The sequence below is a fragment of the Bos javanicus genome, chromosome 14 (genome assembly GCF_032452875.1).
Source record: "Bos javanicus breed banteng chromosome 14, ARS-OSU_banteng_1.0, whole genome shotgun sequence".
In the NCBI taxonomy this organism is placed as follows: Eukaryota; Metazoa; Chordata; class Mammalia; order Artiodactyla; family Bovidae; genus Bos; species Bos javanicus.
The window spans coordinates 59,328,868-59,347,270 of NC_083881.1; the positions used below are offsets into that span (position 1 = coordinate 59,328,868).

The 18,403-nt window shown below is 36.9% G+C and overlaps 1 protein-coding gene across 3 annotated transcripts in view; it reads right to left on the reverse strand.

The window, feature by feature from the left end:
- ZFPM2 (zinc finger protein, FOG family member 2) overlaps positions 1-18,403 on the reverse strand; it is a 525,437-nt gene that overhangs the window by 380,664 nt on the left and 126,370 nt on the right. For 2 of the 3 annotated variants that reach the window (XM_061439163.1, XM_061439164.1), the window contains one exon: positions 15,861-15,962. In XM_061439163.1, coding sequence (XP_061295147.1) covers positions 15,861-15,962 — 102 coding nt within the window. Of the gene's footprint in view, positions 1-14,784; positions 15,837-15,860; positions 15,963-18,403 lie in introns of those variants that run through there. The other variant, XM_061439169.1, reaches the window with a different exon arrangement.

An 18,403-nucleotide genomic window follows, 5' to 3' on the forward strand; every position in this document is an offset into this window, starting at 1 on the left:
TTTATTAAATTCTCAGAAAGCATCAAATTTAAAGAAAAACGGGTAGAGGGAAATAACAAACACTCTTATGGCTGAAAATGACTTCCACTCATTTTTGTCTTCTTTTGGCGAGCTTGCATTGCTTTTATATAGAAAATAAAATTTTAAATACCTTGTGTGTCAAGTCGCTTCAGTCGTGTCTGACTTTGCAACACTGTGGACTGTAGCCTGTCAGCTTCCTCTGTCCATGGGATTCTCCAGGCAAAAACAGTGGAGTGGGTTGCCATGCCCTCATTATAAACTTAAATAATTCATTGTTTACTTAAAACACACACTAAAATGAATGCTGCCAGTCTCACATCCTCAGCCATTTCATATTCTTTGTCTGGTTTATGGTTTACTTAATTCTGTAAAAAATGTCATGTTTGCATCCTTGTTATAATTGTGTATTCTTCATTTTATTTTACATTAATACAATGCTCAAAAATGAAACAATGCTGATTAATTCATATGAAAAAATTAGCTGAAAAAAAACAAAGAATTTGTTAAAACTCCATTCAATCAGGAACGCTGTTTTTACTCAGGGTGTCAGTTAAAAAGAATATTATACTTCTTGTTAACATCAAGAGATTCTGCCATGAAAACTCAAGATACTTGATTCTCATGAATTTACCCTAATAACTAAGCTTAGCATCAAATGTTATTTTCATTACTCTCTTGTATGTGATAATATATTCAATAATTTTTTTTTATGCAGCACTTAGAAATTTTCTTTTAAGGACTCTTAAAATATAGCCTACAGGGAAGTCTACCAAGTAGAACTGCTGTTAGCAAAAAGCTTAGACCTTCCATATTGAGACTTGCTTTCTTATTCCACCCCCAAATTCTCCAAGAACCTCCAAGAGTCAGCCCCACTTCCAAACAACAGGCAAGACCAGTTGGGCCACTACATACCTTGCTTTGCTGCTCAATTTCCAGTAAATAGCTAAAATAACAATAAGGTTTCTTTATTTTTTTCGCAGCTGACCTTTTACCAAGTTCTTTAACTGCTGTTATTCAACAGTTAAAGATGGTACTATATAGATGGTACTATTCTTCAGTATAGATTGCCATGCATGACTTGAGGATACTTTAGTTTCCATTATCCTTCAGAAAGCCCAAGAGTGAGGGAAGGACAGTGGCTTCTAGGCAACACTGATACAGTAGGGCAGGCTTAACAGGAACATGGAAGCTTCTATACAGGCAGAATGGCAGCACGCTTACTAGACTTAATATATTATATATATATATATATATATATATATATATATATATATATATATATATAATTTTGCAAACAACTAAACATGTCCTATCAATCATTAACAACTTAAGTGCGTCCAGTGTGTATTTGTCACTCTGTCCCTGGGATCACTGAAGAGATTCCTATTGGTTGTTTTATCTCATCAGCTTTAAGTCTCACCAACATCAGCAATGTTTCCCTACTCCGTCTCTGAAAGCTGATTGCTCAGCCACTCTCCCACCACCCCTCCTACTCTGCAGTGGATGACCTTCTTCTCCCTTTGCCACCACTGCACACTGGTCATGCCTCTACAACTGAATCCATAGAAATGGATTTCAATTATCTCATCATTTGTCTGTCCTCTTTGTACTTTGAGCTTTTTGAAGGTAGTCTAAGCCCAAGCCATTGTTTTATCCTTCGAGTCTGGCACACAGTTATTCTCCAATAAGTGTTTGAACTAATTGGAATTAATTAATTCAAAGTGGGTCTGCTAAGGTGCAGGGGAAGAAGTACATGATCTGGCAGGCATATGCAAATTATATTTATGAGTAAGTTGCTTGCTCCAAGAATCAATCTCAGAAACAGTGTAGGAGTTTATTATGAAAACAAAGATACAACAATCCCCAAGGTCCAAGTGTACTCCTGAGGCTTAAACAAGAATAACAGTAACACATTAAGATCTATTATTAGAAAAAAGGGGAAAGCAATACCTCTAACACATCACATTTACAGTAAATTTTTATATATTATTATTAAATTTAGCATATCAATTACATTAAAATGATAAAACTCGAAAGAAACCCACACATAAACTCCCAGTTCTTAGGAGATAAAAGTTGAAATAGTAAAATTTAAAGAAATGAGCAAAATATACTATGTAAAGCTGATGATCACCTCTTGCTAAGACTACTGCTGTATTTCTATTTCTACTGTCCTCCCTCTACCTTTTCTTCATATTGTAGTCCAAGTAGTTTATTTTTAATATAATTCTCAGTATGTGGCTTATATGTATCACATGTCTTCACACAGATTTTGAATTTAAATCCAACAATAGTACTTACAGCTTATTTTACCAGCCTTATACCATTCTTTACTATTCTGAAAATTGACATGTAATGGGAAAGAATTAAACACGCTTTCCTTTATGAATAGTATTTAGGGGTAACTGAATAGTAGATGAGGGAAAAATTTTCAGAAGGTAACAATGTTAGTTAATAATGCAGACCCTGGAGAAGGAAATGGCATCCCATTCCAATATTCTTACGTGGGAAATCCCATGGACAGAGGAGTCTGGCAGGCTACAGTCCATGGGGTCACAAGAGTCAGACATGACTTAGCGACAAAACCACCACCACCAATAAAACAGAAGGAATGATAAATATGTGAAAGGCACCATCTCACAAGCCGTAATGATATACAGGATCCTGGCAGTAATCATTAGGTGAAAAGTTGATGGGAAATTTTACAATAGATGGAGGTAAAAATTGCTGAACCACTTGATACAATAAACTCACCACAAGTGGAACAGTGGCCTGGCCTGTATATTCTTATGGATATGATTCATTGGAAGACACCAGTAATGTCTATGTAGCACTGTTGCCTACAATACTGAACCTGAATTTATTCAAGGATGTAAATTCAACTACCAATTATAAGAAATGTATTTTATCTGTGTTAATCAATATTTGGGTGTTAGTTCTAAAAGGTCTTTTAGGCCTTCATAGAACCGTTCAACTTCAGCTTCTTCAGCGTTACTGGTTGGGGCATAGACTTGGATTACTGTGATATTGAATGGTTTGCCTTGGAAACGAACAGAGATCATTCTATCGATTTTGAGATTGCATCCAAGTACTGCATTTCAGACTCTTTTGTTGACCATGATGGCTACTCCATTTCTTCTAAGGGACTCCTGCCCGCAGTAGTAGATATAATGGTCATCTGAGTTAAATTCACCCATTCCAGTCCATTTTAGATAGCTGATTCCTAGAATGTCGACGTTCACTCTTGCCATTTCCTGTTTGACCACTTTCAATTTGCCTTGATTCATGGACCTAAAATTCCAGGTTCCTATGCAATATTGCTCTTTACAGCATTGGACCTTGCTTCTATCACCAGTCACATCCACAACTGGGTATTGTTTTTGCTTTGGCTCCATCCTTTCATTCTTTCTGGAGTTATTTCTCCACTGATCTCCAGTAGCATATTGGGCACCTACTGACCTGAGGAGTTCCTCTTTCAGAATCCTATCATTTTGCCTTTTCATACTGTTCATGGGGTTCTCAAGGCAAGAGTACTGAACTGGTTTGCCATTCTCTTCTCCAGTGGACCATATTTGTCCTTTTCATTATAGGGGACTGGAATGCAAAAGTAGGAAGTCAAGAAACAACTGGAGTAACAGGGAAATTTGGCCTTGGAATACAGAAGGAAGCAGGGCAAAGGCTAATAGAGTTTTGCCAAAAGAATGCACTGGTCATAGCAAACACCCTCTTCAAAAAAAACAAGAGAAGACTCTACAAATGGACATCACCAGATGGTCAACACCAAAATCAGATTGATTATATTCTTTGCAGCCAAAGATGGAGAAGCTCTCTACAGTCAGAAAAAACAAGACTGGGAGCTGACTGTGGTTCAGATCATGAACTCTTTATTGCGAAATTCAGACTTAAAATGAAGAAAGTAGGGAAAACCACTAGACCATTCAGATATGACCTAAATCAAATGCCTTATGATTATCCAGCAGAAGTGAGAAATAGATTTAAGGGACTAGATCTGATAGATAGAGTGCCTGATGAACTATGGACAGAGGCTCGTGACATTGTACAGGAGACAGGGATTAAGACCATCCCCATGGAAAAGAAATGCAAAAAGGCAAAATGGATGTCTGGGGAGGCCTTACAAATAGCTGTGAAGAGAAGTGAAAAGCAAAGGAGAAAAGGAAAGATATAAGCATCTAAATGCAGAAATCCAAAGGATAGCAAGGAGAGATGAGAAAGCCTTCCTCAGCAATCAATGCAAAGAAATAGACGAAAACAACAGAATGGGAAAGACTAGAGGTCTCTTCAACAAAATTAGAAATACCAAGGGAGCATTTCATGCAAAGATGGGCTCGATAAAGGACAGAAATGGTATGGACCTAACAGAAGCAGAAGATATTAAGAAGAGATGGCAAGAATACACAGAAGAACTGTACAAAAAAGATCTTCATGACTCACATAATCACTATGGTGTGATCACTCACCTAGAGCCAGACATCCTAGAATGTGAAGTCAAGTGGGCCTTAGAAAACATCAATACGAACAAAGCTAGTGGAGGTGATGGAATTCCAGTTGAGCTATTCCAAATCCTGAAAGATGATGCTGTGAAAGTGCTGCACTCAATATGCCAGCAAATTGGGAAAACTCAGCAGTGGCCACAGGACTGGAAAAGGTCAGTTTTCATTCCAATCCCAAAGAAAGGCAATGCCAAAGAATGCTCAAACTACCGCACAATTGCACTCATCTCACATGCTAGTAAAGTAATGCTCAAAATTCTCCAAGCCAGGCTTCAACAATACATGAACCGTGAACTTCCAGATGTTCAAGCTGGTTTTAGAAAAGGCAGAGGAACCACAGATCAAATTGCCAACATCCTCTGGATCATCAAAAAAGCAAGAGTTCCAGAAAAACACCTATTTCTGTTTTACTGACTATGCCAAAACCTTTGACTGTGTGGATCACAATAAACTGTGGATAAGTCTTCAAGAGATGGGAATACCAGACCACCTGACCTGCCTCTTGAGAAATCTGTATGCAGGTCAGGAAGCAACAGTTAGAACTGGACATGGAACAAGAGACTGGGAACAAGAGACTAGGAAAAGGAGTACGTCAAGGCTGTATATTGTCACCCTGTTTATTTAACTTACATGCAGAGTACATCACGAGAATCACTGGGCTGGAAGAAGCACAAGCTGGAAAAAGATTGCCGGGAGTAATATCAATAACCTCAGATATACAGATGACACCACCCCTATGGCAGAAAGTGAAGAACTAAAGAGCCTCTTGAGGAAAGTGTAAGAGGAGAGTGAAAAAGTTGGCTTAAAGTTCAACATTCAGAAAACGAAGATCATGGCATCTGGTCCCATCACTTCATGGGAAATAGATGGGGAAACAGTGGAAACAATGTCAGACTTTATTTTTGGGGGCTCCAAAATCACTGCAGATGGTGATGACAGCCATGAAATTAAAAGACGCTTACTCCTTGGAAGGAAAGTTATGACCAACCTAGATAGCATATTCAAAAGCAGCGACATTACTTTGCCAACAAAGGTCCGTCTAGTCAAGGCTATGGTTTTTCCAGTGGTCATGTATGGATGTGAGAGTTGGACTGTGAAGAAAGCTGAGCACTGAAGAATTGATGCTTTTGTTTTTTTTTTTTTTTCTTTTTTTTTAATTTTATTTTATTTTCAAATTTTACATAATTGTATTAGTTGCTGCTTTTGAACTGTGGTGTTGGAGAAGACTCTTGAGAGTCCCTTGGACTGCAAGGAAATCCAACCAGTCCATTCTGAAGGAGATCAGCCCTGGGAGTTCTTTGGAAGGAAGGATGCTAAAGCTGAAACTCCAGTACTTTGGCCACCTCATGCGAAGAGTTGACTCATTGGAAAAGACTCTGATGCTGGGAGGGATTGGGGGCAGGTGGACAAGGGGATGACAGAGGATAAGATGGCTGGATGGCATCACCGACTCGATGGACGTGAGTTTGAGTGAACTCAGGGAGTTGGTGATGGACAGGGAGGCCTGGTGTGCTGCAATTCATGGGGTTGCAAAGAGTTGGACATGACTGAGCAAGTGAACTGAACTGAACTGAATCAATATTACCCTTTTATATAATCTTATAGTAAGCTGGATTTAGAAAAGAGGAACCAGAGATCAAACTGTCAACATCCGTTGGATCAATGAAAAAGGAAGAGAGTTCCAGAAAAACATCTATTTCTGCTTCATTGACTATGCCAATGCCTTTGACTGTGTGGGTCACAACAAACTGTGGGCAATTCTGAAAGAGATGGGAATACCAGACCATACCAGAGACACTGACTTGCCTCTTGAGAAGTCTGTATGCAGATCAGGAAGCAACAGTTAGAACTCGACATGAAACAACAGACTGGTTCCAAATAGGAAAAGGAGTATGTCAAGGCTGTATATTGTCACCCTGCTTATTTAACTTATATGCACAGTACATCATGAGAAACGCTGGACTGGATGAAGCACAAGCTGGAATCAGGATTGCCAGGAGAAATATCAATAACTTCAGATATGCAGATGACACCACCCTTATGGTAGAAAGTAAAGAGGAATTGAAAGGCCTCTTGATGAAAGTGAAAGAGGAGAGTGAAAAAGTTGGCTTGAAACTCAACATTCAAAAAACTAAGATCATGGCATCTAGTCCCATCACTTCATGGCAAATAGATGGGGAAACAATGGAAACACTGACAGATTCTCTTTTCTTGGGCTCCAAAATTACTGCAGATGGTGACTGCAGCCATGAATTTAAAATTTCTTCTTCCTTTGAAGAAAAGCTATGACCAATTTAGACAGCATATTAAAAAGCAGAGACATTACTTTGTCTACAAAAGTCCATTTAGTCAAAGCTATGGTTTTTCCAGTAGCAATGTATGGATGTGGGAATTGGACTATAAAGAAAGCTGAGGTCCGAAGAATTGATAATTTTGAACTGTGGTGTTGGAGAAGGCTCTTGAGAGTCCCTTGGATTGCAAGGAGATCCAAGCAGTGCATACTAAAGGAAATCAGTCCTGAATATTCATTGGAAGGACTGGTGTTGAAGATGAAACTTCAAATCTTTGGCCACCTGATGTGAAGAACATTTGAAAAGACCCTGATGCTGGGAATGATTGAAGGTGGGAGGAGAAGGGGATGACAGAGGATGAGATGGTTGGATGCATCACCAACTCAGTGGACATGAGTTTGATTAAACTCCGGGAGTTGGTGATGGACAGGGAGGCCTAGTGTGCTGCAGTCCATGGGGTTGCAAAGAGTCAGACACAACTGAGTGACTGAAGTGAACTGAATAGTAATCTAGTTTCAATTTGTGGCTCATTAATAGCAAGTGTGCATGTCTCTATGTACTTGCTTTTATTTTCCATCTTTTTAAACTACTTCTACTTCTAGTGTTCGTCACTGTGTTGGTCTTTACGTACCCTTAAGAGCTTTATTAAGTCCCTTTCTGAACCAGACAAAAGAGAAGCAAATAATTACACAGTTTAGGTCTTCTTTCAAATTTTTAGATTTAAGAATCAGTCATATTTTTAGGTATCTTTCCAGACACAATGTTGAGTCAAGGAAAACAATTTCCAAAAATTCTTGTGCCAAAATAAACATCTAATGCATATGTTTCAATAAAAAGATTTATCAAAGAGATGTCCTGTGCTTAGTTGTTCAGTCGTTTTCAACTTTTTGCGACCTATGGACTATAGCCCTCCAGGCTCCTCTGTCCATGGAACTCTCCAGGCAAGAATATTGGAGTGGGTTGCCACGCCCTCCTCCAGGGGATCTTTCCACCCTAGGGACTGAACCCAGGTCTCCCGCACTGCAGGCAGATTCTTTATAAAAGGCATATCAAAGGTTTTTTCTCATACTCTATTGACAAGTGTCTTCCTAGGGTGCATGTTGAGAAGAATTCTAAAGCAAATTATGACTCAGGAGTAAGGAACACAGTAGAAATTCTATTATTGGACAAAATTGAGGTGAGTAGTTAATCAAAACAGCCAAACCATGGAATGATTTTTAAATAATAATATAAGTATTATATTACTTATAGAAGTATATTAGAAGTATACTTCTATAATAGTATATATACAAAATAATCGAAGTATTATAATATACAGTATATTACAATATACAAAAGCACTTTCAATAAACATTTGATGTAAGGCCTAGACCTTCACTGTATTGGGCCTATGAGTCCACGGATTGGTCCTCCAGTTTCATAAATGTCATTCAAATGCTTCATCTACAATTTTAATTTGTTTCATTGGAGTACAGTGAGGATATAAATGCACTTGCAAAGCCATCTAAGATAGATTCTTACAATATTTTCATGATTTTCTCCCTACTGCTTTAAGTTATTTTGCCCACACCTAAATGTTTTAGTTATTTCTCTTTACCCAGTCTTTTGAAGGTTTCAATATGGTTGCCATAGAAACAATGCCATATTTTGCAAATATATTTAGGTGGTTTAGACAATATTTAAAATCAGTTAAAAATTTCAGTAACATATATATAGTTGGCAGGCATATAAGTGACTGCCCACATGATTCTCTCTAGCTCCTGGTCTCTGTATTGGTTTACTAGAGGTGCTATAACAAAATACCATAAATCATGTAGTTTAAATAACAGGAATGTATTGTCTCACAATTCTGGAGTCTACAAGTCCAAGATCAAAGTTCAGCAAGATTGATTCCTCTGGGGGCTTTGTGAGAGAATCTGTTCCATACCTTCCCTGGCTTCTGGTGATCTGTTGTCAATCTTCAGCCTTCTTTGGCTTGTAGGAGCATCATCTCAGTCTCTGCCTTCATTTTCACAATGTTCTCCCTGTGTATGTGGTCTGTCTCCAAATTTCCCCTTCTGATGAGGATACCAGTCATGTTGGATTTAAGGCCTGCCCTAATCCAGTACAACCTTAACTAATTACATCTTTAATGACCCTATTTCCAAATAACACCACACTCTGGACAGTTAGGAATTTAAGACTTCAGCATGTGAATTACGAGGGGACCTGACTTAACCCACAACACTCTCAATCAGTAAGTTTCATAGAAAGGGTGGAAATTTTAGTTTAATGAAGGAAGCTTTGAATGTAAAAGAATAATTAATGAATTCTGCCATGAGAGTAGGGTCTGGGATAGGAAAGTACGTGTTGTCATATATTTTTCTGGGATCATGCTATATTTATAAAACTTGACATTGTATTTTATTTTCCAGGAGTGTGTTTGAGGAAAAAGTCACTGGAAAGAAAAGGTCCAAAACAAATTAATCTCAGTTCATTATCCTTTAACTTGAATTTCTCAATTAAAGTTGTGCAAACAAATCAGGTATTTGCATATTCTAAAACAAGCCATTATTTAAATATCCTTGATTCTCATTCTTGTACATCTGAATAAAGAATAATAATGACAAACTGGTATATTTTATACAGTTCCTTATTACTCAAAGACATCTCGTTCCAAACAATAATCATAAGTCCTTTGCCTTCAATCTACCTTTTTCTTTCTTTTTCTGGTTAGGTTTATGTGTGTTCTAATTCTATATCAGAGTGAAAACTGGAGTAAAGGAATAAGATAAAGAAACTTGTTCACTCTGTTTATGTGACATTCCATTCTACAAAGAGTAAGGCTTTCATCTTTAATCCGATATCCACTTAACAACACTGTAGAAGATTTATTTTGACCCCCTCTTGTTTCAGAAGGGACTCAAAAGTCTGTAGCAATTTTTGACACTTTGCTATAATGTTTTTCCGACCCCCTGCCCCCCACCACACACACACTCCTCCCTGCCTCATTTTCATATGGACACAAAGAGTTGGGATAAAATGATGGTTCATTATAGTGGTACAGAGCTCTTATCTTCATCCGGCAAGAGTCATTTCCTTCCAAAGATTGAAATGCAAATGTGAAAATTAATGATAACTGCATTATCTGATAGCAGAGATAATACCAATTCACTGTCAGAGTAATACACAGTCATTCTACGATTTCCTCCGCTTCTCACAATATTCTTCTTACTGTCAGACTATATCTATGGTTAACTATGTTTCATAGGTTTCTGTTAATTTACTTCAAATGGCATTTCCCAGATCTTATATCTACCACATTTTCCCAGTCAAAAAGGAAACTAAATCAGAACTGTAATCTCCAAGCCCTTCTTTGGACTAGTAAAGGGGGGAAAAAAAAGAAAAAAACCTCTGTATCATTAGTATGTGCTTCCTCACAGTAGTCTCCTGGCTGCCATTCCACTTTGCACAAAATTCCCCATCTTCACAGTTTAATTTCAGGCACAGACCACAACTAGCTTGATCCTCTGTATGCATCCGCAACACTGACAAGCAACTGAAAAGAGGTGACATTTATAGATGTCTTGACCAATTTTTAGTCCAGATGCAACAAGTACACATAACTGATTTTATGCTAAACATTTATTCTTGGAAATTTACTCACATTAAAATTTCTTTTACTGAATTATGTTTTAAATCCAGTTGACTTAGAACATAGTTAATATAACCATATGATGATTTCTAATAGCAAAATATGGCAAGGTTAACTCACTATACAAATGTGAGCTTATCATCTATAAGGCATTATAATGGCATCTAAGGCACAATTGCCAAAATGATACTAAAAGTAGTATTAACAGCTATCTATTGAGCACTTATGAAGCTTTGATCTCCATGTTTTACATAGAAAGTCTTATTAATGATGTAGTAATTACAATTAGCCCCACTTTATAAATAAGGAAACTGAGCCCTTGGCGAGTTAGTAACTAACCCAATGATTCATGAGAAATGCCAGGCTGGATGAATCACAAGCTGGCATCAAGACTGCCAGGAGAAATATCAACAATTTCACACATGCAAATCCACCTCGCTACTGGCAGAAAGTGAAGAAGAACTAAAGAGTCCCTTGATCAGCATGAAAGAGGAGAGTGGAAAAGCTGGCTTAAAACTAAACATCAAAAAACTAAGATCTGTTCTGGCAGTTCAATACTCCCAAGGTCACAAGACCATAGGTGTCAGCATGTATACTCATATACAGATCTGCCTGGCTCTAAAATTTGTGCATTTTCTCCTGTAACCAAGATCATTATCTGCTTTCTAGGTTGACATGCTTAATTACTGCATCCTATTCTAACTGTAATACATGGATAATTAAAGACTATTAAAGGAGAGAAATGGCATCAAAAAAGAGTGTGAACACTGGTCAGAATGGCCATCATTTAAAAGTCTACAAATAACAAATGCTGGAGAGGGTGTGGAGAAAAGAAAACCCTCCTACACTGCTGTTGGGAATGTAAGTTGGTGCAGCCACCATGGAAAACAGCATGGGAGTTCCTCAAAAAACTAAAAATAGAGTTTCCATATGATCCAGAAATCTCATTCCTGGGCAAAAATCTGGACAAAACTATAATTCAAAAAGATACATGGACTCCTAAGTTCACAGCAGCACTATCCATTTACAATAGCCAAGACGTGAAACAACCTAAATGTCCATCAACAGAGGGACAGATAAAGAAGATGTGGCACATACACAGAAGGGAGTATTACTCAGCCACGAAAAAGAATGATATAATGCTATCTGCGGCAACATGGACGGAACTAGAGATTATCATACTAAGTGAAGTCCGATGTGGAAGTCACTTATATGATGTCACTTACATGTGGAGTCTAAAATATGATACAACTGAACTCATTTACAAAACAGACTCTAAACTTATGGTTGCCAAGGGGGAGGTTAGAGGTTAGCAGATGCAAACTATTATACATAGAGTGGATAAACAAGATCCTACCGTATAGCACAGGGAACTATATTCAATATTCTGTGATAAATCAGGATGGAAAAGAATATGAAAAGGAATGTTTAATGGAATCATTTTGCTGCACAGTAGAAATTAACACAACATTGTAAATCAACTATACCTCAATAAAAACAAGAGCTTGTTGACAGCATAATATTACATGTTTGGACTTCTCTCTAGCACCTTTCACAGTTTTTTAGTGTACAATGTTTATTAAGTAGTTAAATGTATGGGTACTGGCAGACTGAATTACTTGTGAGGGTGATAAAAGAAAAGGCATTTACTTAAACAGAAGTTTAAGTGAAATGATATGAAACTGAAATGATATGAAAGGTATGAGAAGTAAGTGTCCAACTCTTTGTGACCCCATGGACAGGAGTCCACCAGGCTCCTCTGTCCATGGAATTCCAGGCAAGAATGCTGGAGTGGGTAGCCATTTCTTCCTCCAAGAGATCTTCCCAACCCAGGAATCAAATCCAGGTTTCCTGAATTGCAGGCAGATTCTTTACCCTCTGACGTGAGGTATAGGCAAATGCAGATGAAAAGGAAGAACAGTGGATAACAAGTATCATTTGAACTAGATTGCAAGCAAGGGAGTGTCAAGGTAATTTTCTTGAGAGAAAGAAAGAAGAATGAAAGTTGCAAATAGATGTGTGAAATATTGAAATAATGTGGTAACGACTATTATACTGGCCTCAACTTTATTAGCTTAGTGTTGAGTCTAGCACTCCACACAAATATGAAAGACACATAAGAAATTGAAAATTATTCAAATAAGAGTCACAAGTATTTAAACATTAAAGAATTTCACCGTTAGAAATCTTTACAAACAGAAGATAATTTTCCTAAAGACTGCTTGTATGCGTGCATGCTAAGTCACTTCATTTGTATCTAACTCTTTGCAAACCTATAGATAGTAGCCCACTAGGCTCCTCTGTCTATGGGATTCTCCAGGCAAGAATACTGGAATGGGTAGCCATGCCCTCCTCCAGGGGATCTTCCTGACCCAGGGATTGAACCAGCATCCCTTAAGTTTCTTGCATTGGCTGGTGAGTTCTTTACTACTAGAGCCACCTGGGAAGGTTCCACCTTTACGAGTTAGCAGAGGTACAAGCAATTACTAAATGTACCTTTTAGATGAACAACAAATAAGGAAAAATTGCACTGGGGAATCTGTATTTGATACAATAGAACACTTTAGATAGAAGGTGATTCATTATGGAATTAAGGATCAAGAAAAATCATGGAGTTGTCTTCAATCAAACTTTAAAAATAGGGTAAATCCTGATCCATCTTAAATGATGTCAGCTCTGTGCCTCAAATTCTTTAGATAATTTCCTTGTCCTTAGATTCTGTTCTATTTTTTAGAGACAACTGTCCATCTTAGGGTGACTTTCAGAACTGGGTGGGAGATCTTCTTAAAGTTAGAAGACCTTGAAATCACACCTGACTCATCACCTTATGTCTTAACTAACAATTTATGGCTAAATTCAAAACCAAATGCTTAGCATTACAAAAGCTTACCCTTGTTGTATCAGATGTACTACTGTACTTTAAAAAAAAAAAAAGCCAAAAAGAATTTTTAAAGGTTCTGCTTCAACTCTCAACAATTTCAAAGCCATAATAATGATCATTAGCACTTTATGTGCATGATCTGGTTTAATTCTCACAAAAGCCTTAAGAGGCATTAATATCACTTTCCACATTTTAACAAACCAGAATAATGGCACAGAGACATTAAGCAATTTGCCAAAAATTATTCAGCAAGTGAGCAGCAAATCCAGAATTTGAACTTAAACCTTTAGAATCCAGAGCTCATTTTCTAACATGTATGGAAACCTCGAAAACTTCCTCTCCTTAATACAGTAGTGAAATACCAATAATTTTTCTGAAAAACAAAAATTTGGGTAAAAATACTGATGTAATTAGGCTTCCCCAGAGCACAGCAGTAAAAAGAATCCACCTGCATTGCAGGAGATGCAGGAGATGATTCAATCCGTGAGCTGGGAAGATCCCCTGGAAGAGGAAACGGCAACCCACTCCAGTATTCTTGCCTAGAAAATCTCATGGACAGAGGAGCCTGGCAGCCTACCGTCCAAGGGGTTGCAAAGTCAGACATGACTGAACAACTGAGCGTGAGCATGATTGATGTAATCACTATTCATGCAAAAGAAAAAGTCCAGAAACATCCTGTATACTTTCTCCTGATTAGAGGAATGTTATACCTTAAAAGATACATGTCCAATAGGTAATCTTTTGTTATGAATCAATTTCATTAATCAGAGGATGTCAAAATAATAAACTCCCCTTTATTTTTCAAAACACCTATAGGGAAAAATGTGTTACTGATTTTACAACATACAAAGGATGGATTTCCTCTAGGTATACCTACTTGGAGGTACACATTTTTCCTTTAAAGTGTTTACATATTCAAATGTGCCACAGAAAGAGTATATACATTTTCACTGATATCAACTGAATAAAACCAGATACATTAAGTACATTAAATAACTCAGATGTAAAAAATCTTATCATGCTTTACCCTTGCTCCCCTCCTTTTTGACCTATGACTTTATTTCTGGAAAATATTCCTGAAAAAGGTAGCATCGGGTGTCCAGTATGTGATTAATAATTCACTACCCTTCTGAAATTTGCTTACATACTTCCAAGTCACTGGGAACACTGTGGGCCCCAGACTTGAGCGAGGAGGAAAACCAGCCACCTCTAAGTTTGCCCCTTTGAGAGAATCCAGAATGTACCCTTTGCAGGTAGGCATATCAGAAAGGCCATCTAATCTAAAAGTAAAAAGTCTTCGAAGTAGCCAATACATACCTAATTCCATGAATGAACAACCATACAACATCAAGTTGCCCACCTTTTTTAAGTTAAATGTAATCTCCAAGGACAAAAACTTTTTTCCAAAGTTTTTTCTTATTTTTTTTTAATCAGGGGAATTCTTACCTATATTGAGACAGAAGCACTATGCGATAAGGTGAAAATGCCAGATGTCCACATTTTCTTTCAAACGCTTAAAACTTGGTACTATAGTACTTTAACTATAATACATTTTGATCCAAAATCTTGTGTAACACTATGCTATAGTATACAGAATACAAACATTTGCATATGTCATAAATAACATTAGAAATGACATCATAATAATCAGATATACTGTATCCTCATTTTTGTTTGCATTATATTTTCCAGCTGCTGCTTTCAGAAAATTACCACTGGAGTTCCTCTCTTCTTGATGCACAACAGAGAGCAATTTGCAGTCATGCAAGGGTGAAAATGTGACTGAAATATAGGAATCTTTCTTAATGAAAAATGTTACTGCTTTGGAAATTATGGCCAAAACTATTTCAAAACTCGTCTATATCCTTAAGCCCTATGACGTAATAGTCTCCTTTGGCATAAAGGTTTTTTATCCACAGGGTTCTTATAACTGAATATATTTTTATAAAATGATGTTGGTGTTTTAGAGTATTTTAAGTTAGTTTTTCTTTTTCTTGAAATGATTAAATATCAAGGTCTTTAAAACTGAATTTATTTTTCATTTGTAAGTGAAAATGTTAACAAAATCTTGAATTAAAGGGGAGTATCTGTTAATATTTTCTAAACTTCTAAAAACATACTGTGACTGAATCCATGACTTACAACATGACTAAACTAAATGAATTTCTTTGGAGTACTGTTATTGTCTGAAGCTTTAAAGGTATGCCCATTTTAAAGATGGACATGGCATAAAGATCTCTGTTCAAAGAAAATGCAAGTAGAATTGACTAAAATCTTATATTAATATAAAAGAAAACAAAGATGAAAATTTCAAGTAGAGGTAACACTGGTTTTTACAGTTTACCAAAGATAAAATCTTCTTTAAATGATGTTATTTACTCAGACTTCTATATAACAAGCATACACACATATTTTTTAAAATCAGAGATGAGAGTGTAAAAGTTTTATTATTTAATTCAAATTCAAGGGGAAAAAAAAGTGGATAGTAGCAACAGATGGTTAATTTTACATTTTTGTCCTACCTGGTCCATCCCAGTCATCTGTCTCAACTGCAGGTTGCCCTGGTTTCTCTGACTGCGTGTCCCCATCTGATTCTGCTGTCTCCTGGACTCCTTCATCATCACCTGGAAAACACCAACATACAAAGAGAAGGAGACGTGATTAAAGCCCTCTATTTGACATTCAAATCCTCCCACAGGGATGTCCTTAGCATATGTCTAATTATATAATTGTTACATACATGGTAATTATACTGAACACAGTTCTATGATTAATCATTTTGATAACTATTATGGGTTTATAATAAATAAAATCAACATTAGTCATAAATAAATAAACTGCTATAAATACTAAAACCATTTCCATAAAATTTTTCATTTGGAATTATTAGTATTATTCAAGAAGAAAATGAAAATCTGTATGTATTCTTTATACTATTTTCAATACAGAAAACTAACTTGCTTATTTCCAAATTACATTTTTATAAAAGCAAGATGCAACAGAGAAGACATATTTGTGTTTGGGTTGAAAGTGAGCTATTTTGGAGATTTTCTTTTTCTCCATCATTAAGCGTACTAAAATGTGTTTGTATTTATTTTAAAAATGGGTATAAAAAGGTCATAACTGAATGATAATCATATAAGATGAGCCAGTCACACAAGTCTTCACAATGTAGGAAGCTACAAACCTATACTTGTTCCTGAATAAGTACAGCTAGTTTCAAAATCATGTCTTCATTTCACATAAAAAAGAAAAATGATGTAATATACCTTGAGCAAAAGTATACTTACAGCAAAGAATGAGAAACCTACTAACGTAACCACATTTTAAAAGCAAAAAGTCTGATTTTTTAAGTGTCTTCATTTTAAATGATAATGTAACAAAGTACTGCTGCTTTAAACAAAAACAACTGACTTTAATATAGTGCAAAGAATAATACAAACATTCCTAGTTATAAGGATAACAGAAATCAGGAAACAGAATAACAAGAAAATGTGGTGTGATGACAAAAATGAAAAGAATATAAACTAAAAACAGGGAAACTAAACCTTGAATCTAATAATGCTAAATTTTTAAAGTCAAATTGCTTGCCCTTTGAAGCATTCAATAACTATTTTTCACACAATTGTTAAATCTCTAATATTAATAGTACTTAAATATTTATATTGTTATAAATTATACATTGAATTTTAAAAATCTTTCACAGTAACCTAGAAAATACAAAATTTTCAGGAAACAATTATTATTACAATGACAGTAGTGTGATGTTAATATGAGTTTTGAAGTTTAAACTCCATAAATTTTACATTCACTTCTATATATAGTTTCACAAAAATAAAGCATTTTAAAGAGTCAAATAAAAGTAAAGAAATACATTGCAGAAATCCAGTGACAGCTCTGCTGAACTTAATTTCTCTAATAGAGAAGGGCTGCCTCTGGTGGGTAACAAAGAATAAAACACATACCCATACTACCAAGGAGAAGTCAATGGCACCCCACTCCAGTACTCTTGCCTGGAAAATCCCATGGACAGAGGAGCCTGGTAGGCTGCAGTCCATGGGGTCGCTAGGAGTCAGACATGACTGAGCGACTTCACTTTCACTTTTCACTTTCATGCATTGGAGAAGGAAATGGCAACCCACTCCAGTGTTCTTGCCTGGAGAATCCCAGGGACAGGGGAGCCTGGTGGGCTGCCGTCTATGGAGTCACACAGAGTCGGACACGACTGAAGCAACTTAGCAGCAGCAGCAGCAGCATACCACCAAACTCCATGCCTGGAATTGACGGCTCTTTTAAAAGTGAGTTCTCTCTTCTTTTCTGGATTATCAAAATGAAATCCTCTCCAGAAAATGTTTATTGAGCATCTACCAGGTTTAAGGAACTATGGTAGGCATGGTAGGATATATATGGAAAAATACCTTTTTGAAAGGAGTATAAAACTCATTATAGAGAGCAAGTTCATAAAGTGAGAGTGCAAGACATGATCCAAGAGCCGTAAGAAATGTATGTACAAAGGCTCAGTAGTAAGGTAACAGTTTGAATATTCTGTGCTCCTTTTTTTTGTAGGTCACATAGAACACAGATGCACCAGCCAATTGGGAGATCAGGGTTAGAGACCAGCTCTCACTTCTCAGACACAAACAGGACTGGTTCTCAGCCTCTGCACATGAGGAGGCTCCATGGCCTTTTCGTATACTGGAAGAACTTGAGAAACCCGAAAACTTTGTTACCAATTAAGTCAATGTTACTAGAACAATATCCTGTACGACTGAATCTTCTGGAGTGCCACCAGGGATGTCTGACCCAGTTTAGGGAAAGCTGAGTGCCGAAGAATTGACGCTTTTGAACTGTGGTGTTGGAGAAGATTCTTGAGAATCCCTTGGACTTCAAGGAGATCAAACCAGTCAGTCGTAAAGGAAATCAGTCCTGAATATTCACTGGAAAGGCTGATACCGAAGTTGAAGCTCCAATAATACTTTGGCCACCTGATGCAAAGAACTGACTCATTCAGAAAGATCCTGATTCTGGGAAAGATGGAAGGCAGGAGGAGAAGGGGATGACAGAG